This window comes from Callorhinus ursinus, unplaced genomic scaffold (assembly GCF_003265705.2).
Source record: "Callorhinus ursinus isolate GAN/ISIS: 27379988/994484 unplaced genomic scaffold, GSC_fseal_2.0 scaffold1, whole genome shotgun sequence".
NCBI lineage: Eukaryota > Metazoa > Chordata > Mammalia > Carnivora > Otariidae > Callorhinus > Callorhinus ursinus.
The window spans coordinates 106311469-106337630 of NW_027397063.1; the positions used below are offsets into that span (position 1 = coordinate 106311469).

General features: G+C 35.3%; 1 protein-coding gene across 2 annotated transcripts; it reads left to right on the forward strand.

The window, feature by feature from the left end:
* Positions 1-521: 521 nt before the first annotated feature.
* Positions 522-25917, forward strand: PLSCR5 (phospholipid scramblase family member 5). 2 transcript variants are annotated; one of them, XM_025870229.2, is made up of 9 exons: positions 522-627; positions 6226-6292; positions 11447-11610; positions 15349-15391; positions 16434-16654; positions 19050-19211; positions 21144-21305; positions 23548-23631; positions 23718-25917. In XM_025870229.2, exons 2-8 carry the CDS (start codon positions 6280-6282, stop codon positions 23584-23586), a joined length of 804 nt encoding a protein of 267 aa, XP_025726014.1. In that variant the 5' UTR covers positions 522-627; positions 6226-6279; the 3' UTR covers positions 23587-23631; positions 23718-25917. The 2 variants fall into 2 exon arrangements, with proteins under 2 accessions (XP_025726014.1, XP_073737965.1); XM_073881864.1 differs by lacking the exon at positions 11447-11610.
* The last annotated feature ends 245 nt before the right edge of the window (positions 25918-26162 follow it).

Genomic DNA, 26162 nt, shown 5'->3' on the forward strand with positions numbered 1-26162 from the left:
ATTCTTGCAGTTAACATTTCACGAATGCCCACAACGGGTCAGGACCTGCCTTAGGCACCACCAACAAAAAGAATGTACACAAGGTAACAAAAAACAGGCCTTCCTTCTCCACTCGCATTCAGTGAGGCAACATTCTCCATGTTCTATAGGACACATCCCACTCTTTCAGCCACCACGTAGCAAAGCCTGCATTTAAATGTGGTAACATTTTCTGGAGGAGCTAGGCTATACACAGCCGCAGAAGGAAACAACAAACATGCGCTAGGGAGCATAAATTAACTCTAAGGTACTTTGCCTGTATGTTTCATGTATAGTTGTTATAATAATTATCACGGTTTCTTGGGAGCAGTGCTCTTGGGGGGATCCAGGCTTGCAGAAGCTTATGTTCACTGCAGGGAATGCAAAGAAGATGTGCCGCGGAAAACAGTCGGTGAGCTCTAGCTGGCACTGAACTGCAGCTGCGCGGGCTCTGAGGGATGTGGCCGCCGTCAGCGGAGGCAGTCAGAGGCAGAGCGCTGCTGGGCTGTCAGCGGCAGCCACCGAACGGTTTGGTGCAGGATTTTGGTGATGTCTGAGAGGCAGGCAGATGTTGGGAAGACAAAGTGACCACAAGAAGCAAGGCACAAGGTAAGTATATGTAAAATAATGGTAGAAATCAGGAGATTTTCAAAACGGTCAAGTAGCTCTTGGCCGGGAGCACTGAGGTCTCTGAAGATTTTTAACATTTTAGTTCTCCTCAATCTACTTAGTAGCTTCAGTTTCGCTCTCTCTCTCTCACTGTCTCTCTCTCTTTCTCGCTCTATCTCTCGCTCTCTCTCTCTCTCACTGTCTATCTCTGTCTCTGTATCTTCCTCTCTCTCTCTCTCTCAGATACATGCATAAACATACCTCCTGAAGGACATCGAAATAAATAGTTGTTGATATGCCATATGTTTGTACAAGTTTTCTGCTTGTAATTCCCATCTCTTTTTCTAGTAATATACCCTGGAATGAGCAAGAACCTGTCAGAATTCCCCCTACTTTTAGACTCTTCAAAGGAAAATACCATTATGAACTATTAAAAGTTTGCATTATGCATAACAGATCAGGCAAATGCCTGAAGACAAAGCACAATAAACACAGAATACTTCAAAGAACTCCATTCCGCTTAACTTAGTCCCACCTAAAAAAAAAATGTATAAGGCTGAAAATTTAAGAAAAACTTTTATACACAAACTAAACTTTTGCTTCTGTCTTGGGCTTTACAATCTACTGATTATGTGATGCCATTTGTCCCGTGGAGTCTGTGCACAGGACTCTAAATTAGGAGTCTTTTCCATGTCATCTTGGTGAATGGGGACCCCTCTAGATTTGCTCCAGAACCAGCTTTATCTTAGTTTCACAGATTCTTCTCTATAACCAGGATTCTTTTCCTTTTTTCCTAATCCTTTGGATCAATACCTTTCTAAGTATGCAGAGTGAGAGTGGGTAAGAAATCCATCTTTTATTAATAGCTAAGAGGCAGTTTACTATCCATGAGAGACGATGGACTCTGAAAAACAAACTGAGGGTTCTAGAGGGGAGGGGGGTGGGGGGATGGGTTAGCCTGATGATGGGTTTTAAAGAGGGCACGTTCTGCGTGGAGCACTGGGTGTTATGCACAAACAATGAATCATGGAACACTACATCAAAAACTAATGATGTAATGTATGGTGATTAACATAACAATAAAAAAATTTTTAAAAGAGGCAGTTTACTATCATTTCATATAAGTTGAAATATCTTAATAGTTATTATTTTCCTTTTTTAAAGGAACAGAGGAAAGGAAAATTAGACATGTGTGTATGAAACAAGGAACCGCTCTTTTGAATGATGCATTACTGGTTCCAATTAGTTTCACTTTGCAGAGAGAGGATGAGTTACATCATTTTGTTTTCAGGAGATTGTAACTTACTCTTAGTTTTAAAAAATAAAAAGAATATTGCAATCCTATAATGTGACACTCCACTGGCGTACATATTCCCCCAGAGTGGGGGCCATTTCATTACATCTGAGTATACTCTATAATGCTATGTACATAGTAAAATGTTAATACATGTTTATTGAATGAATGAATAGAGCATTGTATCAAAAGGACAGATTTGAATAAGTTAGTAAAGAAATGCACTTTGGTAGAGATTTTGCAAAATGTGGCAACTGAAGTAGGAGGCACACATTCCTAGGAAAGGAACATTCTCCAAGTTTACATTAATAATGTTATTTTTATAACCAGTTATTCATAAAATTTGCTATTAATTATTCTCACATGATACAGTATGATAGGAACAGCTGAAAACATAAATACATACTAAAGTGTTTACATTACTTAGTTATAATGTAGTGAAGACTTCTATATGCTGCCTTCTTATAAATCAATATTTGGGAGTCCCTAGCTAATTCCCCACTCTACTGACCACACCAGTGTTGCAAGAGGGAGGTAGAAATGGAAACACTTACCCATTACTGTTGAGAATGTAAATTGGTACAAGCACACAGGAGGTCAATTCTCCAATGATCTTCAGTGATACTTAGTAATTTCCTAGTATATGCTTAGTACTTGGTAAATTCTGCAATGGTACTTAGTAAAAATGAGAATCTTCATACTCCATAACCCAGCATTTTCATTTCTTGACATACACCTTCGAAAGACTGCTATACATGTGTATAAAAATCATTGCCTTATATGATGGAAACAATGTAAATTCCCATTAAAAAGACAATGGCCAAAAGTATAAAAATATAAAATATAATAAAATGCACATCCATTATACCCATAAAAAGTAATAACAGGGAGTGGCTAAAAGCAAATGTAATTTTATGCATTACAATGAATTTTAGAAAACATAATTTCAAGTGAATAAAGTGTGTTTTGGAATTATACTTCAATAATATTTATATAAATTAATAAAAACAAATAATTCCCTCTCATTCCATATATATGTGTGTGTGTGTATATATATATATTTGATTATATATGTATATGTTTATATATGTATATATTTAATTTTTAGGAACACATAATTTTATAGTAAAACCATGAAATATTCCTAGAGCTAATTATTCTCAGTACTTGGTCCTTGGTCCTGCCCCAGACCTGTGGGCTTATATCTTACTCCTTTCCCCATTCTTCTCCCAGCAGATTCTCTCTGAAGCCTAATGCTGTTTTTGTCATAACAGGGAGCTTATCTGCCACTAGATAGATTTAAATAATTTGCAGTCTCTTCCTTTGTACTAGGAGACACTATTTTGGTGAGCCTTTGCAAACATGAGAATTTGAGTCAAGTATCTAACTATTAAATAATTAAATAATGGGGAAACTTATACACAAGGATTAATATTGATTAAACAGATCTTCAGGAAGAGCTGTGATATGTCCTGCAGAAAGGCCATGGGTAGGGGGCAATTGTAATGAAATTATGATGCAGTTTTTTTCCATTTCCTTTTGGCAGGAGTTGAAGTTGAGGGTGGATATAGAGCCCTTCTTATAGAAGGGACAAGGACAGGCAAGGCAGAACGTCCTGAGAAAATGAGCATGCCCAAGCAGCAGAGCGACAGAGCAGAGGCTCAGGAGAGGGCTGTGTCCTGCAAGGGGGCAGGCCCATTGACTTATGTCTTCTGATATTCATTTTTAAATCTCCTTTTTTGTACGGATCCCACTGGGTTGTCTTCAAGCCCCGGGTTATGTCTGTTGGACACACCCGCCTTGTATGGGCTATATTTCATGGCATCAAGCCAGCAGACCAGAAAGCTGTAGCCCGATGGCAATGGGAAACTGGTTTTGATGCTGCTTGAAACAGTCCAGGGCTTCATGGCACACGGAGCAGAGAGGTAGGTGTGAGGCTTCTGCGTGCTGATGGGAGGTCCCGGTGCTTCCGCCGAGGTGGCAGGTGCCAGGAGAGGGGAAGGGGGATTGAGGGTGCCATGCAGCTGGAGTTGAAATGACAGCAGCAACAGCAACAGGAGAGGAGGTGAAGCCAGCTCTTGGAGCAACACCACCTGGCTGCCGGAGCACTCGGCAATAGGACTGTCCATGAATGTCCCAGAGGTCCATCAGGATGGTTTATGAGCCTCTCTTTGAGAAAGGCTGGGAAACAGAAAGGAATGGTGGGAAGAGGAAACCTCAGGTTGGCATCTGCTGGGTCTTTGAAAAGAAAAAGCAATATCTGTGCTGTCTTTGAGAGGACAGGGAGAGAAAGCGTGAAGAAAGAAATGGGCAGTTCCTACACTACACCAAGTTAGGTGGCCTGGAAGTTCTCCCGTGCAGGTTAAATAGTGAAAGATTCCATGAGTTAGTCATATGGCCATATCCACATACATGGATGGTTGGCCTATACGGGCCAAAATACATGTTTAATTCATTCAGATTTTCATTTCAAAACTGGTGCTCTGTGGAAAATCAAAATTAATTCATCCATTATGACCATAATTTAAAATACCAGGTTTGAGGGGCGCCTGGATGGCTCAGTTGGTTAGTCTGCTTTCAGCTCAGGTCATGATCCCAGGGTTCTGGGATTGAGCCCCGCATCGGGCTTCCTGCTCAGCAGGAAGCCTGCTTCTCCCTCTCCCATTCCCCTACTTGTGTTCCCTCTCTCGCTATGTGTCTCTCTCTCTCTCTCTCAAATAAATATAAAATCTTAAAAATTTTTTTAAAAAATAAAATACCCGGATGCCTGGGTGGCTCAGTCGGTTAAGCGTCTGCCTTCGGCTCAGGTCATGATCCCAGGGTCCTGGGTTCGAGTCCCACATCAGGCTCCCTGCTCAGCAGGAGGCTTGCCTCTCCCTCTGCCTGCTGCTCCCCCTGCTTGTGCTCTCTCTCTCTCTCTGGCAAATAAATAAATAAAATCTTTAAAAATAAATAAATAAATAATAAAATACCCGGTTTGATAGTGTTAATAACAACTTAGTTTCTTTGGAATAAAGTTTCTTCAAATGCCCATGACAAATGGTAAGAAATCTAGGAAACATATAATTTAATTAAAATACTAATCATGTTGGGGCACCTGAGTGGCTCAGTCAGGTAAGCCTCCAACTCTTGATTTTGGCTCAGGTCATGATCTCTGGGTCTTGAGACCTAGCCCCTTGTTGGCTGCTCGGCGGAGAGTCTGCTTGAGAGCACCCCCCCTCTCAAATAAATAAATAAATCTTAAAAAAATACTAATCATATTTATTCACCTTTCCTGCAAAATGACAAGTCAGGTAATGGCAGTTCTTCAAGCCCAAATACCTCAAAACAACAACAACAATAAAAATAAATACCTCTTTGCCAAATAAGAACATAAACTTTTGGCTATCAACAACCTGTGAGGCTGACTTTATAATTTTTCGTCATGCCCTATGGCTTATCAGGCCGCTTAACTATTTTTAAAAGTAGACAGTGTTGCTTGTAATTCAGTATATCTTGCAAGTTCAACCTTTGCAAATCATGCCATCCAGGGCAATTGACTTGGGGAGCAAAATCTCCATGGTCATCTGGTCACCTGCATTTAGAAAGATGAGCTGTCCAGTCAAGGGGACCATGTTTTCTCTTCCCCCTCAGTATACAATGTATAAGTATCACCTGTATGTTTCCATTAACTTTGTGAGGTTATTGAAGGTTTGTATTTTCAAATGCCTCAGATTCATCAAATTCAATTAAAAATGAAAATACAGATTTATTTATTACATAAATAATAAGGAATAATTCTCCTTGTGCTTCTTTGCTTTTGGGGGAAAGAACATGAAGAAATCCTGAGAGAAAAATAATATTGAAGTTGAAACATCTTCAAAATTTAAAATATTGTATTTAGAACTGTCAGAAACTTACACAGGATAGAATAATGTATCATAGACTCAGGCACAGAAGATTTCTAGAAACTAGAAAAATAGAGAATTTCTGATGCAATAGTCAATGCAAGGGTATATATTCCAAGAAATTAAAAAAAACAGTAACTATGTGCAAACAAGACTCTTAAAATGAGTATTGCGTATTTTCTTTTCCTGTTTTTATTATTTTTAAATTGTTCCTTCAGCCACCAAGAGATAGGACAGTTTGAGCAGCATTTACCTTTGGTGATAGCTTCGTCTCCCCCTGTCGTCCAAAGTGATAAAATACATCACTCTGGAAACAGTAAGGCACTCCCTTCCTCTGTTATTTGTAAACTGACATGAAGTAGACAGACACCTTCTGAAGTTTTACGCATGCTGTGTTTTTCTCCTTGCTGCAACAAGAAAAGCCTTTTCTTTTAACCTGGCTGCCTTTGAAGAAGTGACTCAGACATCTTCATGGCCTCTAAAGGTAAGAGTAAATATAGCTAGCTAACAATTTTTTCTTTATTTATGACTAAAAATACTCAGTTGTAGGGATTTTACAATCAGTGAGATTGACACTTTAAAACCTGTCATTTATCACTTTTGAACACTGGAATTTTTAACTTCAAGGAGTGTGTTCCATTAAATTAAAAAAAACACTATCTGATTCAATGTAAAAGTTAAGATATAAACAACGTTTTGGTTATCATGAATATAAATATAGTGAATTAATAAGAAAGGCTGCACAGCAGAATTTAAGAGGGCAATATTTAATGCCAAACACAAGGACAGGTTGATATTCCAAGTTTAAAGGGATTTGAAGAAATCTTTTCACACATAAGTTAAAAAGTGTTAAAGTACAGTTCAGTATTTTTAAAATTTCCCATTTGTTGTTTAAAATGTGTGGTACAGCAATTTATTATAAAGAATTGAATATGTGTTATTGGTAAATTCTAATAAATTTAATGGAAGTAAATATTACTGAATTATGAAACAAAAATCTTCCAAAATTCTTTGATAGTAAATTATATATATAAAAGCAAACAGAAAATAACTAATTTAAGTAAGCAGATTAATTAGGGACTTTGTTTGGGGGGGGAGCTGGGAATTTTTCCCTCAAGTTCCTAAAACTGCATAAATATCATCAGTACTGTCTTACTTTAAATAACTTCTCAAAAGACAAGATATATGGTTGTTTTTGAAAGTAATAAATTTCAATCTCACTAAAAACACTTATGAAATTATATTAAAAATGAGATTATAATATTTCATTCCATTATCAAAACAAACCATTAAACTCTAGCCTATAATAAAAAGTTTTAGCATGAAGAATTATGATTAGTATAATTGGCAGAAACCTTTTAACCTAATTACAAATAGGATAATAGAGTCCACCAATTTAAAATATCCTAAATTAAATTAATGAAGCATTCAAAGAAGCATCTATACTTATTTGCTTTCTTTATCAAAACACACTTTGGGATGCTATTTAATATGGAACAATTCAACATTTAATGTGCACCAGTCCCTGAGTATCATGGAGAAAGCTCAAACAAATTGTAAATTATAGACATGAAACAACAAAATCATGAATTTTAATATATGTGTGCCTCATTTTTTTATATTTGAAAGCAAACAAAAGAAATCTTGACAAGTCTTTTCTTTCATTTAAGACTGACACCAACACTTAATACAAAACACTTCATCACTTTATAAGAGTTACAGCAACAACCATAGCCTGTAAGGTAAAGAGTTGCAGACTATATGAAATATTTATAAGCTAGTTATACATTTTTAAAAGAGTAGATAGAAATTCAAAGCCAGATAGAAATTCAAAAGAGTTCCTTCTTTATCTGGTAGTCTGAGTCTTTGAAGAAACTTGTGACTGGAAAGCAATAGTAAGATCAAAATATGATTAATCTACCAAAAAAGCAGTGATGTTCAGTAATGTTAAAGACTCAACCACTAAACTTAGAGGCAAAACTTCAGGTGGAAAACTAATACTCCTGAAACCTACTCAAATTATTTAGCACATGAAGTGGGCAAAATATCTGTTAGAGACCCCATTTAAAGGAAATGAAAAATGAACCTTCCTTTTGAATCAGAAATCTGGCTTGAGAGGGCAAGTCAGATTATCATCATTATTTACCTAAAACATATTTGCAGACAGTTTTCTTCAAGTATGTTGCAGGACATATTTATAACATTGTGAAAGTTCTCTGGCCCGTGAACTGTATTGGCAATTATTATTTTCCAGGGAATACAGGGTAATTGGATATTTCACACATTTTGTGGGCAGTTTAATCAGCACCACTAAACCAAAGGACAGTGTGAATACTGGATGTCATTAGAACTGAAGAAATACTTGTGTGGTCTGGAGTCCCCTGATTTAGTATAAATAAACACAATTTAAGAACAAGATGGTCCCAAATTTTAAGTTTGAGAAAGACAGGAGTTTCCAGGATGACCTAAACTGAACAGAAACTATCTTTAAAAGCTGCTCCAATATGAACTGAAATCTCAGAAAAGGAAGCAAGTGATGTCACAATGGTGATTTCAAGAGTTTCCTGCTGAGACTCTACTCAGACTTTTTGACATGATCTGCCCTGGGCCCCCAGGGCGTCACTGCTTCTGGACCTGCTTTGAGGTCTCAGGACCCAAAGACCTGGGTCCAGAATGTAGAGCCACTTCCAAGACACTCAATAATCTGCATTTTGTCACAGCAGACATAGCTTACAAGATAGAATTGGAGTAATTTGCTAATCTAACAATAAAATTGACGAGAGAGAATCTAATTATCTTCTGCCACCTATTATTAGAAATTGACCCCATATGTGTTTTTTTTAATTGAAGGATAACATGCATACAGTAAAGTGCGTAAAGAACACCAAACTTAAGTTCATGATATTTTAAAACAAGGATGAACTTGTGTAACCACCAACAAAATTACGATATAGAACATTTCTGGCACCTCATAAAGTTCCCTTTTTTGGTCAACAGTCATACAACTTCACACCCAGGATGAACTTCTATCCTAAATTTTATCATTATGAACTGGTTTTCCCTAGATCATAATTTTGCCTCTATTTTTCTCTGAAAGCTGATGACAACAGTGCTTTTGGCACTAAGCTAAAGAAAGGATTGTTTGTTCCATGTTACTATTTCCAGTTGACCTTGCTGTGTTGGTCATCAGCTCCTCTCCCAAATCAGACATGGTGTTACACAGTCTTCCTCTCCAGTTTGCTAATGGAGGTTTCATTTAGGCCACCTTCTCCAAAGCAAGAGGAGTACTTGAGCCCCTATGCTTTTGTCTGCCCAGATCTGAAAAGTTCAGGATGGGTCCTGTGGGAAGCAAACTGCTATAATATTCTTAGTATGGAACTCTATCTTATTTTATTTATTTATTTATTTATTTATTTATTTATTTATTTATTTATTTAAAGATTTAATTATTTATTTGAGAGAGAGAGAGAGCGAGGGGATGGCAGGAGGAGAGAGAGAAAATCCTGAAGCAGACTCCCTATTGAGCACAGAGCCCTAACGTGGGGCTTGATCCCAAGACTCTGGGATCATGACCCAAGCTGAAGTGAAGAGTCGGCAGCTGAACCAACTGAGCCACCCAAGTGCCTCTATATGGAGCTCTATTTTAATGAGGCCAAATGACAAGTTTGTTTCCATATGGTCCTAACACTAAAGCATGTCCAAATTCTAAATGTCACAAACCAATACAAACTTAAATACCTATCTTCATCCATTCCTACAAACTGAAGTTTAAATAAACAAATGAATCACCTGGCAATTGTTTCTCCTTAACACTACATGTATACACAAACTTAAAGAGCCAATTATTAGTGCAAATAGTTTATGTCAGTGTTCAAAGGACCATTCCTTGGATGCCCATGTTCCTTCACCAGTTTGTTTTGTTTTGTTTGTTTGTTTGTTTGTTTAATCCCTTTCCAAGAACTCATTCAGGCTAGGCTCTAAAAATTTGGGACCAACTTCTTCTTAACATTCAGGCTATGCTTGAATTCTCTTACTAGGGGCGAATTTATTATCTCCAAAGGAAACTCAGTCCTTTCTTCAAATTTATGTTTTAGAGATTTAAAAATTCTGAAAAATACACCCCTACATACACACAACTTACATGAATTCGGGAGAGACTGAGAGACCATTCTAATCTACTGTGAATTATATAGATGTCACTCCAACTTTAGTATATGTACAATAAGAGTACTTATTCAAATTTGCGTTGTGCCGCTGTTATAAACTTCTCCTTATAGTAGACCATTTTCCTTGTCCTTCCCATTCATATGTCTTTAGAATAGTGTGAATTACTTGTTTTCATAATGGTCCCTCTAATATTTGAAAATACCTGTCATGAATCTCGATCCATACCTATGCTCAATCTAGGTCAGCATAGTGTTGTCAAACTAAATGAATGCAAATGTGAGAACTCCAATAATTTATGGGTTAATAAAGATGAGGAATAAAAACTCTGATGGGCTTTGGAAAAAAATGGTATCTAATGAGGGAGAAATCTAAATGGCAATCATGTGAAAAGAAAAAGGAAAAAATGATAGTAGAAAGGCAGTAATTTATAATTTTTTAAAAAATGAGATTGTTCCACACATTATTACATCTTATGCATAATACTACATGGGTTCCTTGACCAATGCAGGATATATAGCAAATATCTACACTTTAACAGATAATTGGAATAGTAACAGTTTTACCTGGCAATAATATAGAAAACAGGTGAGTCTCTAAAAAAAAAAAATCAAAGCCAAACATTATAGAATTCTGTAATTATTTTATCTTTTGTAATATTAAGTAAGCTACAAAAGGATTCACACTGTCAAAAATGTTTAGATGCTTTTATACAAAATACTGAGAAATCAAAGCTTCATTAGATATTATACTGCCCTTAAGCTCATAAATTAGCTTGAATATTCTCATAGTATGTAGAATTAACCCATTAGCTCTCAAAGTATATGGTCAGAACAGCAGCATTAGCTCATCTGGGAACTTAATAGAAATGCAAATTCTCAAGCCTCACTCCTGCCCCAACTCCTTAAGCAGAAACTCTGGAGTGGAGCCCAGGAATGTGTGTTTTAACAAGCCTTGCAGGTGGTCTGGTAGAGCCTAAACAGTAAGGAGCCCTGAATTAAACCTAGCCATAGCAGTAGGATTGATAAAAAGAGACAAAATATTCTCAGAAATTACAAGGTACCCTCATAATATTTGAGGAAGGGAGAATATGCCTTGAAACTGATAATTATGATTCAAAACTGATGTCTAAGTTTATCCTTTTATGAGTAAAGAATATCTAGTTCTTTTTACCATTTCTTTTTCTTTTAGAGTTTATAATTTTTCAGCTCTTTAAACAGTTTAACTTGCTTTCAAAAATATATTTTTGGAATCATTTATTTTGCCCAAATTATCCAACATTTTCTCACAACTACTATTAGCTGTCTTCTGCATTCCTTTTTCTCTGGCTTAGGGGGTAAGTGATGGCAACAGTGAATAGGGAAGATGAAGGAAACCGTTGACCCTCTGAATTCAGAAGTAACAAATACTATGAGAAAAACTCAGTGAAATGGCCTAAATTTAAATATAGGCTGAGGTTTTCATTCTCTTGCAGATGCACAGAACCAAAGAAGTAGAGGTTTGCCTGGCTTTCTTCCTGGAGCTCCAGACCCTGACCACAGCTTTCACGTCTCACTTCCCAACCCAGGGAACCAAGTGTGGCAGCCAACTCTCCCTCCGCCAGGCAGTCTCCCTCCTGGTCTAGAATATTTAAGCCAGGTGTTTTTATCTCTTTATTTCTACACACTTTCACCCCTTAAAATGAATACAGACTTGGTTTCTTGCTTTTCAACCACAGTTGAAGAACTTCAACAAATCACTTATTGAAGTGAGAAAAGCAGTATAAATCATGAAATTATGAAAAAAATTATCTCTATTATTTGGAAAGAAATTTATTCTCTTTTATTCCCACTTCTATTTTCCTTATTTATTTGGCAGAGTGATGACACTAAACATTTTTGATGGAGCTCTTTAGCACATTTATCCTCCTTCTGCTCATTGCTCAAGGTATAAGCAAATGTATCCTCAAGGAATTGTCTGACATGTCTAGTCACCTACAGCTATTTAATTAAAGGATATTTATTGAGTACTTGCTATCATCAAGACATATAAAAAGCATAAAACCTAGTCCTTCTCACCCAAACATTCTGCAACCTAAATGGCCTGCAAAAATGTTGACAAAAAGTGCAAAGCTATGTACTAAAGCCAGACACACAGTTGTAATGTGTGCAGGTGCGTAGAAGAGAGAAATGTTGTTAAGGATCTAAGAACTCAGGAGAGACTTCCGTAATGATCTGAGAGTTCAGTGTCTTCAACTGAATCTCAAAAGGTGTCTATAAATCCAAGGGAAAGCAAGTTACCAAGTTAACATCATTGTCTTTGATACCGTTGCATCTCCAGGCTGATTTGCCTAAAAGATCATATTATTATTAGATATAATCATTGGAGGGTGAGCAGTGATTCAAGCCTTATAATAAATCAATCAAGAAATACCATCATCTGAATTATGTGGCACATAAAAAGCAATTATATTTATATATATTATTGTTGCTTTTGGATTTTATCCTGCAAAAGATTGGAAATATGCTAATATTGAGATGTCAGCACATCTGCTGCTATTTTCAGCTTGTTTGGCATTCTTTCAAACTATAAAGTCTATCTCCTTTATCAAAATCAAATCTCTGTGTTAATTCCCTTAAGGTACAAGAGATTTCTGTTATGCCTGATAGGGTTTAAGCTGCATGCAGCATATGTTCCTGGGAAAATGTTTATAATTGCAGATGCCTTCTCCAGAAACCCATTGGCAGACAAATGTACTTCAGAGACTGGAGAGCTCAGGGAGATATGTAAAAGAGCTGGAAAAGCTAACCTACCATCTTCCATCTGCAGAAAGGATCAGCTGTAATAGCTGACTAGAGTTGATTAACTGCTGCAAGCTGTTTGGGAATGTTGTCAGACAAGGTTTTGCCAAGTATAAAAGTGATATACCAGTGCCAGAGGGCTGAGGTTTGATGATCACATATGGTCATCACATATTCTTCTTCCATCCATGAATGATGACACACCCGGAGCCAGATGCTTGACATGAATTTTTTTTTTTACATTCCATAAATAGAGATATGAACTCATTGGCTTCAGTTCTAAAATGAAGTCAATTTTCCAGACATAATACCTTTGGTAATCTTTTTCAGAAAATAAAAATATGCCACAAATCGGTGAATAGTATACTTCAAAGGGAAAGGTAGTTTATTCACCTTACACTAAAAGAACACTTCCTTGCTTTAAAGCAGTGTACTTACAACAGGATAAATGAGCATTTTAAATGTTTTATACCACAAGTCTGTAAGATATATATATATAATTAATTTTATGTGTTAAATTTTATCTAAAAACCATAAGAATTAAATAAAATCATGAGCATTTGAAAATAGTACATTTTTCAATAAATAGGAAAATATACAAAATATACAAAATCCTTCTAAGTTAAAAAAATCAAAGTACAAATATAAAAACTCATCTATTCTCCTTTAATCAAGTCCATCCAATGACTAATGAAAATCTTATTTCTATTAACAATTTGAAAATAAATTTTCAGGTATGTATATAAACATATAAATACATATATACACACGTACATATGTATTTGTGTACATGTGCATATATGTATATGTGTATGCAATATATATATATACATATATATGGATGTATATGTGTGTGTGTATTTAAGTCATTCATGTAGAGCTAAACCTAAGAATAAACTAGAGATCTCTCTCTGGATTAACATGTTCATAATAGTCAATATCATTTTATCTTACTAGTGTCAAAGGACAATTATTATAATTTAGTCACATAGAGGTAGGAGTAGTGAGTTAAAGTCTACAAAGACACATGTATAGATCTAATTTATTTTGAAGTACATATATTAAATGGAATCACTGATACCTGTAAACTTAATAAATTATATATGAGAATTTATTCTTAAGCTGTATATCCAAGGCTGTCATTAGATTTCCACTCTATGGCTTTCACACTTCAGTGCTTTACTTGCCCTGATACCTGAATATATGATTCAATCTGTCTAAAGTTTCCAACAATTCCTAGCCCATCATTTAATAGCAAAGCGTGGAAAGGGCTTATTAGGACCATAGTTTATAAGTGGCCCAGGACTACTTAAAGGAAATTGCAAGATCAAAACAAGACCCTCAAATCCAGGATGGTTTCCCACAGAGACAGATCAAATCAAATACTATCACAGAGGTTGGGATGTATAAAAGGTTAGAGAAATTAGGAAAAAAAGGTACTCAGAAGTTCCACAGTATCAATTAAGAATTGTTTATCCCAGTTCCTGAGATTAGTTTAGTGATGCCAATACAACAACAGAGTAGAAAGCATGTCAAAATTGGTGGCAAGCAATAAGATCTGGGTTTAAATCCCATTCCAGCAGTTTTACCTGCACCTCAGGATATACAAGGAGAATGCAGGAAATAATATAACTTCAAATTTTCCGGGTTTGTAAGGCCCAATCAATACCAAATATTACTAATGACTATTTCAGTTTAATGGTCACCAGTGAGTTTATTAAAGTGAAGGGAGAATAAAGTGAAGAAATTTAGAGGCAAAAGAGAAAATGAAGTGTTGGAGAAGACAATGGTCTTCAGCGTTCATGAATTTACCTTAGTGAAAAATAAAATTCATTCAAAGAACATATTTTAATATTTCCTTTAAACATGTGCATTGTATACTTTTTAATATAGTCATTTCTTAACTATCTATGAGTACTTTATCTCTGTAAACTAACTTCATTTTTAATTACATAAAGCAAATTTTATTATGTCAGCTGTTAGTGGCAAAATTTATTCTGCTTAAATGGGCATTTCGTTTGTACCAGTAAGATTTCTGGTTGTTGTTGTTGTTGTTGTTGTTGTTTTTCTAGTCCAGAGGAAAGTATGAGTGAGAACAATTTACAGAATGACCTCTCTCTGCTTTAACAAAGACATCTTATTTCTGTGAGGAATGAGTTGAGAGTGAAAGAGAAGTTAGGCAGGGTGGAGAGGGGAGGCCAGGCATTCAGATCATTGCTTAAAAAAATGAGTTTAAAAAAATTTTAGGCATTATTATTCAGAGACTCTTTAAAAATCTTCAGGTATTGTTTCCAAGAGTTACTCTTTTATCCCTTTATCACAGAAAAAACACAGAGTTAACCACAGTTCCTAATCTTATTCTGGGCAATTCTGCCTTGGAATTCTCAGGGTTCTTGTATTTTTTTTTTTATTTTTACTTGAATACAAAAGATATCATCTTTTTCATTATAAAATGTGAGCTGTTTTCAACCATTTCCTGGTAAAGAACATGAAAATTACCGAATTTAATGTGTTAAACAGGTTAATAGTAATACCTCCAAAGGTTTTCAAAGTGTGATGTAATGCTTTTTATTTCCTTTATGTCATTCTTTAACAGTTAGACCTGATAATTATACACCAGCAGGTGGAGCTTCTTGGAAGTAAGTGTATTATATTCTATACTTATTAAAACTGTTAAAAATATTTTAGGCTTCAGAAATTTTGTTATATTTAAATATCTCATAATAAAGTTAAATGTTGAGGATAAAATTAAATCAAAAAGATCAGTAGGTCTCCTTTTTAAAATAAACACTCAAAGTAAAGTGTTAGTCTGATATAGATAAACCTAAAAGCATAAAACTTTCCAAGTCTTTGGTAATATTGTTGTCAGGAATCTAACATTATTTTTATCTTAAAATAATAAAAGATGTTTGATCATTTCAATGCTTGTTAGTAATTCATTTCCTTAATGATTTCAGAAATGGAAATCAAGATTGAAACTAAAGAACAAAACGCATTCTACTCCTGAAACTAATATTACACTGCATGTTAACTAACTGGAATTTAAATAAAAACTTGAGACAAAACCAAAAATAAATAAATAAATAAATACCAGAAACCCCTCGAACACAATTTTTTGTTTTATCATTGAATTGGTGATTCATCAAATGGCTTGTTATTTAATAATACACAGATTTACAACAATGATTAACTGAATTCAAATTACTTGAGTATTTTTTGTCCTTAATATTCTATATTATATCTAAAATATGTCAAAGTTGTAATAAACAGATAGCAAGATAGCATGCAGCTGTAGATACACTGTTAAATAGATCTTAAACAAAACCATTACTATGCTGTGAGTTGTTCCAATAAATTCCACAGCAATGATAGAAGGATTATTTGAGGATTTGATTCTTTACAGACTTGTTTCTTCAGTTGAAAAGTGGAACTACATGTTCCAAGTAGGTCATATATCTGAAATCAAAATTTAGTCCTTGCACAGCTTTGTTCTCGGTACTTTGATTTCCATAGCTAAGTCCTCAAATTTTAGAGCATGGAAGTAGATTTGGGTGAAGAAGATACCATATACTTATTAGTCAGTGATTCTGTTTTCTTTTAATAATACTACCCCTTTTACTTATTTAAAGATTTGATTCTAGGCAATAGTATTGTTTTGATGATTTTTTTTTCTTCCCTTAGTGATCCTTGGCACTGAGACCGCCAACAAATATGAGATTAAAAACAGCCTGGGGCAAAGAATTTACTTTGCAGCGGAGGAAAGCATCTGCTTCAATCGTACCTTCTGTTCCACGCTGCGATCTTGCACTCTGAAGATCACAGATAACTCAGGTCGGGAGGTGATTACAGTAAACAGGCCTCTGAGGTGTAACAGCTGCTGGTTCCCTTTCTACCTTCAAGAGGTTAGTCATTGGCTGTGCGTGTACTTTTATTTTTCTATGTTTGAAAAGATTAGCAATTATTTAATAAATGGCATTCATCTGGAGCCATAAGGCAATTCACCTTTCGATTGTTTGAATTAGTAATTTGCTTCTTGCTCCTTTAGGATCAGAATAGCTTAAGGACTTGGTGATTCACTAGCTTATTGTTTTTGTTTTTTTCTTCTTTCCAACCAAAAACTACAGTGGCTTCCGTGAATGGGTAAAGACAGCTAATGTGTCTTGTAAATAGGGCACATCCTCTTGAATCTCTGTATTAGGCACCTAATTGTAATATCTCTGAGATCCGCCATTAAGCAAATCTACCCTTTGCATTCTCTAACTGTAGCAAAGTTCAAAAAATGCTGAGTAATACTAGACTTTTTCAAGGTGTTCTCTTGGTTAGGTATTATTTTTAGTACAGAATCTCACATCCCATTCATCCATTTATGGCAAACTTCAAACTGTGACAAAGACTGCGTTATTGTTCTGAAGGGAGTCATTTAATTATTTTAATATATAATAGATTTTCGTCATTATATAATAGAACTACAATAATAACTTTCGTTGACATAATGCAGTTAAGTCGATACGGAACGTTTACTTTAACATCTTTGATATCATAACATCTGTATGAGCTAGAGAGAATAGGTTTTACTCTCCACACTTAGCAATTGAGAAAACTGGGGCTTTAGGGATTGGAGGTAATTTATACATCCACAAAATATTATGAATGGGACTTGATCCACTGTCCTTATTCAAACCCCAGTTTCTCAAAAAAAGAAAAAAAATGGTTTCTCTATTGAGGACCTATGTTTAAGTACTCTACTTGGCATGATGAGAAATATTAATATGGATGGGGGTTAATTGAGGAAGTTTCTAGCAATATATATTGAAGCTAATTCTCCAACTATAGGCAGTTGCCTGGCTAAATGATAAAATGGAGCAGGTACTCAAACATGGAGTCCAAGAATCTTCATCCTCTTACTGAGGATATTTAAGATCTAATATGGCTCAGTTGGTTAAGCTACTGCCTTCGGCTCAGGTCATGATCCTGGAGTCCTTGGACCGAGTCCTGCATCAGGCTCCCTGCTCAGCAGGGAGTCTGCTTCTCCCTCTGACCCTCTCCCCTCTCATGTGCGCTCTTTCTCTCTCTCTCATTCTCTCTCTTTCAAATAAATAAATAAATAAATCTTTAAAAAAAGATCTAATATGCTCTAAGATGGTATAGTCAGTATAATATATCTATTTGAAAGTTTCTGATAATTAATGTTTTATTTCATAGTAGCCCAATGTCACATAAATGAAAAGTAAGATGTATCTTGAAACCTGTTAATAATTTTTAAAAATTTGGTCAAAATCAAACCAGTTATTTAAAAAGTGATCCCAGGACAAATCTATATAATTCTTTCTTTTTAGTGTTTTTTTTAATTTAAGTATAGTTGACACACAAAGTTACATTACTTTCAGCTGTACAACTTAGTGATTTAACCAGTCAGATCTACATAATTCTAAGCACTCTCATTGAAACCACCTCTGTTGATCCAAGAACACTACAGATATACACATAAGACTATGAACTTAATAAATTAAAAAAAGACAAAAGGTAAACAGATTATAGGAGTTGGTTTGATTTAAAAGCAAACAATTTTCATTATTTTTACCCACCTCTAGTTTATTTCACAACGGATTTGATTTGACTACATAAATATGTTGAAATACAATATGATGAAAAATAAAGAAATTAAAGAAATGAAGGTAATGGGTAAAATACTAAAGTAAAGCCTGAAAATGCAATTGCTAGTCTATAATGCTTTGGAAAAAGTTAAACAGAAATCAAATTGGTATGTAAAATGGTACCTTCACAAAGAAGCATTTGTTTTTAATTGAACACAGAGAAGCTAGAAGTTGACAGCCTGAAGGGAAAACAATCATGAATAGCTAATAATTGGTAAGTGAGGGATAAAAATAGATGTGTGTTGTGGCAACACAGGAGAGGGAGTAGATTGGAAATACCTCATGGGAAACAGCTTCAGTGCTTGACCAACTGCCATGCTAGGAACAAAAATGGCAAAGAAGCCAGCGTCCCACGGTCAGAAGACAATTCTGGGATAGGTTGTCTTCAGGGAAGTAAGATTAAAGACATGGACCTTTAGTGAATAATGCCAAACATATCTATACAGTGAATTTCTTTGTTTCTATAAAATAATGGGGAAAAAAATCCACTGCTGTTTCCTTGTAGCAGAGATTTAGAATATTTTGTAGAATACAAAAATAATTTCATAAAAGTTACTGTTTAGAATAAATTGACATTGTTGTAAAATAAAAATACAATAACCTTGGGAAAAAAATCTTATTTTATTATTGTCTCTTCTTACAGTTAGAAATCCAAGCCCCTCCTGGTACTATAGTTGGTTATGTTGCACAGAAGTGGGACCCCTTTCTGCCTAAATTCACAATCCAAAATGCAAACAAAGAAGATATTTTGAAAGTTGTTGGTCCTTGTGCAACATGTGGCTGTTTTGGCGATGTGGATTTTGAGGTATGGTTGACAGAATGAAGGAAGGTTTCACTTAGGTCCTGATTTTTTGCAACACAATTCAATTTTAAGATATTCAAATCCTGAAGTATCTCTGAAATAAATTTAGAAGATAATATACTTGTGAAATAATGTAATAAGTCCATATTGTACATGCCAATAATAACTCATAATTTCAGTGATACTAAGTTCAAGACTTTTTTTAAAAAACATGCTAAAACTTTTTTGATTTATGTGGAATTACAGCACCCATGGTACAAAGCAAATACATATAGTTTAGAATCACCCTAAATTATATCTTCTTTCCTGTAGCTCTGGTGGTTACATATCGCAGTCCAGATCTCATCTAAAAAGCACATTCCATTAAAATATCACTAATTTAGAACCTATGACCAGAAGACCTGCTAACTTCATTTTGTAAAATAATCTACACTTACATAAACATATTTGTGTAAATTCAATGTTAAAAAACAATAGGAAGTTGCAAATTCAATTGTAAGAATATGAACTATCTTAACTGCCTTTCCTAGAAATACATTGTAGGCAAAGCAGATCGAATTTAAAGTGTATACTTGTTATTCTTTCCTTCATTCTTTATACATTCATGTATATCCCACCTAGGACATTCAGTCTGAGGGACTTCGGGGAACACTGTTCATCCAGAATATGATGTAAATTTTGCGAAGTGAGCTGTTCTAACTCCAGTCCACTCTAAAAGGACTTGGCATGACTTTCCTAAGACTAAAGGATAGTTTCCTCATTCAGTGGGGAGTCTGTTTGTCCCTCTCCCTTTCCCTCTGCCCCTCCCCTGCTCTCTCTCTCAAATTAAAAAAAAAAAACAAAACTAAAGGATAAAAATATGCCCTATGATTAAGACTTAAAAATTTTAGTACTGGGATGCATGGGTGGCTCAGTCAGTCGAGCATCTACCTTCTGCTCAGGCCCTGATCCCAGGGTCCTGGGATCAAGCCCCACATTGAGCCTGAGCCCCTCTCTCCCTCTGCCGTGCCCATGCTCGTGCTCTCTCTCGCTCTCACCCTCTCTCTCTCTCATGAATAAATAAAATCTTTAAAAAAAAAAAGAAAAAAAGTTTTAGTATTTGTAGTAACGGATGTCCTAAGTAACTTTCTCTATTTTCTATCTTCTCCCGCCATACAGAAAGTGAAAGTTTATATTGAATCACTTTCAGCCTTTGAATGAGAAACAGGGCAAGCAAAATAGTTAATAAAGTTTAATTGTAGACTCCTTCTAGCTGAGGACTATAGATTTTTGATGTCAAATTAGTTTGCATTTCCTGTGTGACATATTTGCCCAGAGAATTTTTTTAGTGAAAAATAGGACTTCCGGTTAGTTATAAAGCAATTACCTAGTAAATATATATATAGTATAATATAAAAATCAGATTAAGCAATGGCTGATGATATTTAAGTATGTTAGTAATTATAAAATCTTAGCAATAAAAATTTAAAAGTTTACAAATTATATCTAGAAATTTCTTCTAGAAAATCTTATCTAAAACCTTTATCAAAAATATTTTTTTCTTTTCTTTTTTTTTAATTGAAGAATTCAGGTTTGAAATCTGGACCTCAGGTAATAGAATTACCTTCAAGGTTAGACCGTGTAATTGAGACTATGTACCTGCTGCCATCTTGTGGTAGCCTGACCTTAATTATTTATTGCTATTATATTCTCAATCTGCATACAAAAAGCAAAAAAAAAGGACTTAGGATAAATTAGACAACTGTCTGGAAAGCAAAATTCCTGAAGAGTGAACTGTAAAGTTAAATCTACAAACTTATGCTTATATAAAGGAATGAATGACATGGAATTGTCACAGATGATGAATAAAATAATTCATCTCTCTCTTGAAGGAAACATGCTAAGATACCATTTGTTTCACGTTTAGATTTAACATCTCTTATTTTCTTTTCAAAGGTGAAGACCATTAATGAAAAGCTTACAATTGGGAAGATTTCGAAGTACTGGTCAGGATTTGTAAATGATGTCTTTACCAATGCTGACAACTTCGGAATTCATGTTCCTGCAGATCTAGATGTGACGGTCAAAGCAGCGATGATTGGTGCTTGTTTTCTCTTTGTAAGTGTGGTCTTAAAGAGTATGAGTGATTTATTTCCCTTCTCTTGTTAATTACTATGGAGCCAATCTCGTTTTGCACAGCAACATGTTTACCTCAACGAGGTTTATGCATAGAAGGCTAGTTTGGGACCAACTCTTCAGAAGTCAGAATTTAGGAATCTGCATTTCTAATAGGCAGTCCTTCTCCACTGGCCTTCATACCCTCTTCCTCAAGAATTGCTGCCCTGTCAAATCCTACTCATTATTTCTTCAAAGCCTTAGTTACCCTTCTCTTTCAATTTCAATTTAGATTTTTGGCTCATTTTCGCTTTCACTGGAAAATATGTAAATATCACATTATTTATCCTGGGTAAAGTTCAGGACTGTTTCATTGTTTAACAATGAATTAAGTGACATTCAGAATGTGAACAGTACAGTTGTTTTGCCCTTCCAATATGAACGTGAATACATGGATTCACAGGAATGAGTTAATATGTATCAGTTTCCATTATTACAAAGATACTATGTCTTTGTCCTTTTTTTTTCCAATTTATAATTCCATTAAAATATTTTCTTCTTGGTGTGGAGATTGGTGATAGGAGAACAGAATTCAAGTAACACCTGTGCCAAATGTTTGGCCATCTCCTTTTCCTGATTTTTCCTCTAATATCTCCCTCATTGCTTACCATTGTCAATGCTCTGAAAAAAAGTCATGGAATTTTAAAATAAACCTACATTCTTCCTCTTATATTTTGCTGTTCTTCAGGGTTTTAGGATCCTAAATCTTATGGTTATATTAATGTGTGCTGCTGTGGGGGAAAAATGGCTCTATCTACTCATTTTGTTCTAAAGACACTTGGGAAGTAGATTAACTAAAAATAAGTCCCTAGTGGCATTACTGAAAGATACTTAGGGTTTGATATAGAATATATATTTTTCCAGGAATTTTAACTTATTGGTTCCCTATCATTGGTAGGAGGTAGAATTTGTATATTTGGATTGCTAGGTTTTTATACTTACTAAGTAGTCACTTACCCTCAATTCCCATTTGCATTTATAAATCTAACCAATTCCAGTCAATCTTGCCTATGACCTAATATTTCTTCCATTCCTTATTCTCCATATTATCCTCTATCCACTTGACAGGGCTTTTACTTTGCCACTTCCTGCTCACCTTTCCCATTTTTAATCATTCAGCACTTCAACACCAATCCCTCCAAGCTTGCGCGCGCGCGCGCGCACGCGCGCGCGCGCGCGCACACACACACACACACACACACACACACACACAGCTCTTTTCCCAAAACCTTAATTTGGCCTTTCCGATTAAGCTCTGTACTTAATGTTTATATTAAAAAACAGATAATCTTTAATCTGCCAAACCCACTTATATTACATAACAGGCTGACAGTAAAAATGTACTGTCAACAATTTGCTATGCACTATAAATTGGAGAAGCTCTGACCAGATAACACCCCAGTCATCGAAAAGATAACTTTTTAACTCCATTGTCTCAGGGAGAAGTATACTCATTGAGAATATCTAATGCTCCCATCCATTTCTTTTTTTCCTTTTTTTGGGGGGGCAATATAGATTTTAAAACAATTTCTCACATGTATTGCCAAGATAAATCACTTACTTCTACATATAATTTGATAGGAAGAATTATGTTTTTATTTTTTAAATAAAATAAATTTTGTTACCATGTGCTGAGAGAGAGACCTTCAGAAAGCTGCTGGTATGAGAATACTCACTGATCCAAACAGCAAAATTCACAAGTACTACCTAATGTTTGGTCTCCTCTGGTTTGATGCTACCACTTCACAACCCACAGCTCTAACTACCCCTTCTCAAGTTCCCTCTGGTATAGTTTTCGGTACTTCCTGAGATGAATACCTAGTCACTAACCACATAGTCCATGGTGATGTATGAAATACTTGTTCAAAAATCAGTGTCTATTGCAACTTCCTGCACTGACACAATACCCTGCAATCCAAGTCTGCACTGTCTTGATCACCCAGGATTTTGACTGATGATACCCTGCTGATTCGGATAAGATTTCCAAGTAACTTGTATTCTGAAAACTAGAAAGTGTTGCCAAGCTTAAAACTTTTTGATTTTCCTCCTACTGATAAATCGTATGTTGCTGGAACGCCACTGGGAAACATAATTGCATGATATAATCAAAGCTTACATGTGAGACTCCTGATCTTAATTGTTGCCTTTTTGTAAATGCACTCATATTCACTTTATTTATTTGTAGGATTTTATGTTCTTTGAACATTCACTGGCTGGATTATAATAAGCAAGACAACAAAAACAATAAAATATGCAAGAACATATTTCAGTAAGTAAAGAAAACTTTAAGTGATATCTTTCCCTTTGAAGATATCTATATTTGACGCTGTCTAACTCTTTTCCATTTTCTTCTAGATATCCCATGGGCCCTGGATTTCATTTCTAAATGGTTTGCATATTTGCTTTTTTGGTAACAAATGTTAATTATTATATTTATTAAAGCATAATGTAATGAAGCAATTATTTGGTTATAAATGCATGATAGCTAAAGACAAGATTACAGGGCTGCTTTGAGAGATTGTCATTCTTTCTTTTTAATCCTTTTGAAGTTATTGCATGGGTAAGCATGAAAGATGAGAACTAAGGCTTGCAGCATCACTGATGAAAATCCAATGTTTAGAGAGCACTTTGAAGTTTTTCTGGTACTAAGGCTGGTTACTAATCAAAAGGACTAGATTTCTAAAATATTTTTTCATAAGCAGTCTTTTGACTTTGTTTATTAATCTTATTGTAGTGAGACATGTTTATATCAGAAAAGCTGAAAGTTGGATAAATAATATGCTTAGAGATGAGGAGGAAGATAGATGAAATCAATTTGTTCTAGTGGTAAGGAACTAATATTTCCATAAGGAAGCTAATATTTACAAACCAAAGTATGCTGTAAATACATCTGCACCCCAGATATTTAAATAAGCATATAAATAGACTTCTCAGTTAGTAAAAGCAGTGATATAGAGCAGGAACTTTATCTATTTACAGTGAGTTCAGTCAAGAAAGGGACATAGGGCTCTGAAAAATTCACAATTCTAGGACTTAAAAATAAGCAAACAAAAACAAACAAAACCTTAACACATGAGGCAAATGCAGAAGTCAGGGCATACAGTCAACTCAATTAATTAATGCCTTCTACTTTAAAGTTTTTGGAGTCTTCTAGATAACTACATCTAGTTATCCACTCATTTCCAAAGTCCACACAAGAAGAAATTTTTAGAATTTCTTTTTTAGGAATGATGATAATTCTTCCCTTTCTGATACGAGGAAACAGACTTGTTTTAAGCAAAGCACCATGTAGCCATTTGGACTCTAATTTAGAATTATATAAAGACTACCCAAATTTCTATCCACTTATAAAGGTGTTCAGAGAAACTCCAGGCAATCCCCCACTTAGAAACAGAAATGTGTTCCAAGTATCTGTTACTAAATTAATTGGAATTAGGAATCTCTCATCTAGAAATAACACTGTATGTGTCAGTTAAGCTCCCAAGATAGCTCACAAATAGCAATTTAGTCCTGGGTTCTGGGGTCAGGGTTCTAGGTTATATAAGATGGAAAGGAAAACAATCACCTTTTCTGAGAGCCCCCTCCATTGGCATCCCGCAGCAAACCATAAAAGATTGACTGGTGGAGCAGAATAGTTTAAGCATTGACACCAAAAAATAACCATGCTTCCAAACCCAAACTTTCTCCTGGCGGTCCCATCCATTCTCTCAGCGTCACTGGTATGACCTGAGTGTTGGAACAGTAGGGTCACAGAAGCAAACGGCTGTCCTGTGTGTGATAGACATTTTCTTGAGTCTGCTGTGTGCTAGCCACGCCTCTGTACATTGGTCCTATAGTCTTTCTCAACTTTCTCAGGTTTCCCATGTGTTACTTTGGAGAGCTGTGCTGACGGTTGAGGGGACTGCAGTGTTTCCTCTCCTTCCCCTTGATCTATTTTAACTAATGTGTGTGTGACTTATTCATAACCAGCTAAGGAAGGGACATTTTTAAAGCTGATGCTTATTAACTAATAAAATGGAGAAAAATAGCTAGCATTTTCTGGGGGCTTATTACATGTCAGGCACCATGCTTCATATGAATTCCTGGTGGGGGACAAAATGCAGTAAAAACAAAGGAAGATCAGGCAGTATGTGGAAGACTGCCTGGCACCCTATCTTTCCCCCTCCTCAAATTTTCTCCTTAAAGATGAATCTGCTTTCATATCTTCTTGTATGTTTTATTTCTAAACTGATTTTTGTAATTTATGTCACAACAGCAGCATTTGACACTCTCATGGTAGGGCAAAATGGGAGAAAAACACTACTTATAAATACTACATTTTAACATGACAAACATTTGGATCTAAAAAAAAGTATTTAAATGGTTTAAAAATGCCTACTTCTAATGGAGACTCCCCAAAGATAAAAATCCTTCTTAGAATACAGTGCTTATTTCAAAATTGGCTATATTAAACAAAAAGCTGTTGTATTACTTTGCTCCTGAATTGCACACTACAACAAATTAAGATCCATCCTATCCCCTCTTCCTCATTAAAGGTGAAATTGATCTTTACGTGTCTTTTGTACTCTACTTTTTCCTTCCTTTCCCACCAAACATGAGTCCATGAGCAACTAGCAAGACTTTCACTCTTCAGTAATATTTTCAGTAAAAAGCACGCAGCTCTAGAATGAGGAAGACCCTCTGTACATCACAGTTTTCTGGTTTACTACCTCTCTTGACCCCACTACCCTCTCAGAACACAGGCTCCCCACTGTTTATTCTGACATGTACTGGGAAAGACTTGACCAGCTTCAAATGCCT

Excerpts from the sequence above, each read along its gene's own strand:
- PLSCR5 (XM_025870229.2), top strand. Across the intron at positions 16,655-19,049 it reads TCCCTTTCTACCTTCAAGAG|TTAGAAATCCAAGCCCCTCC; the intron begins GTTAGTCATTGG and ends CTCTTCTTACAG. Across the intron at positions 21,306-23,547 it reads TTGGTGCTTGTTTTCTCTTT|GATTTTATGTTCTTTGAACA; the intron begins GTAAGTGTGGTC and ends ATTTATTTGTAG.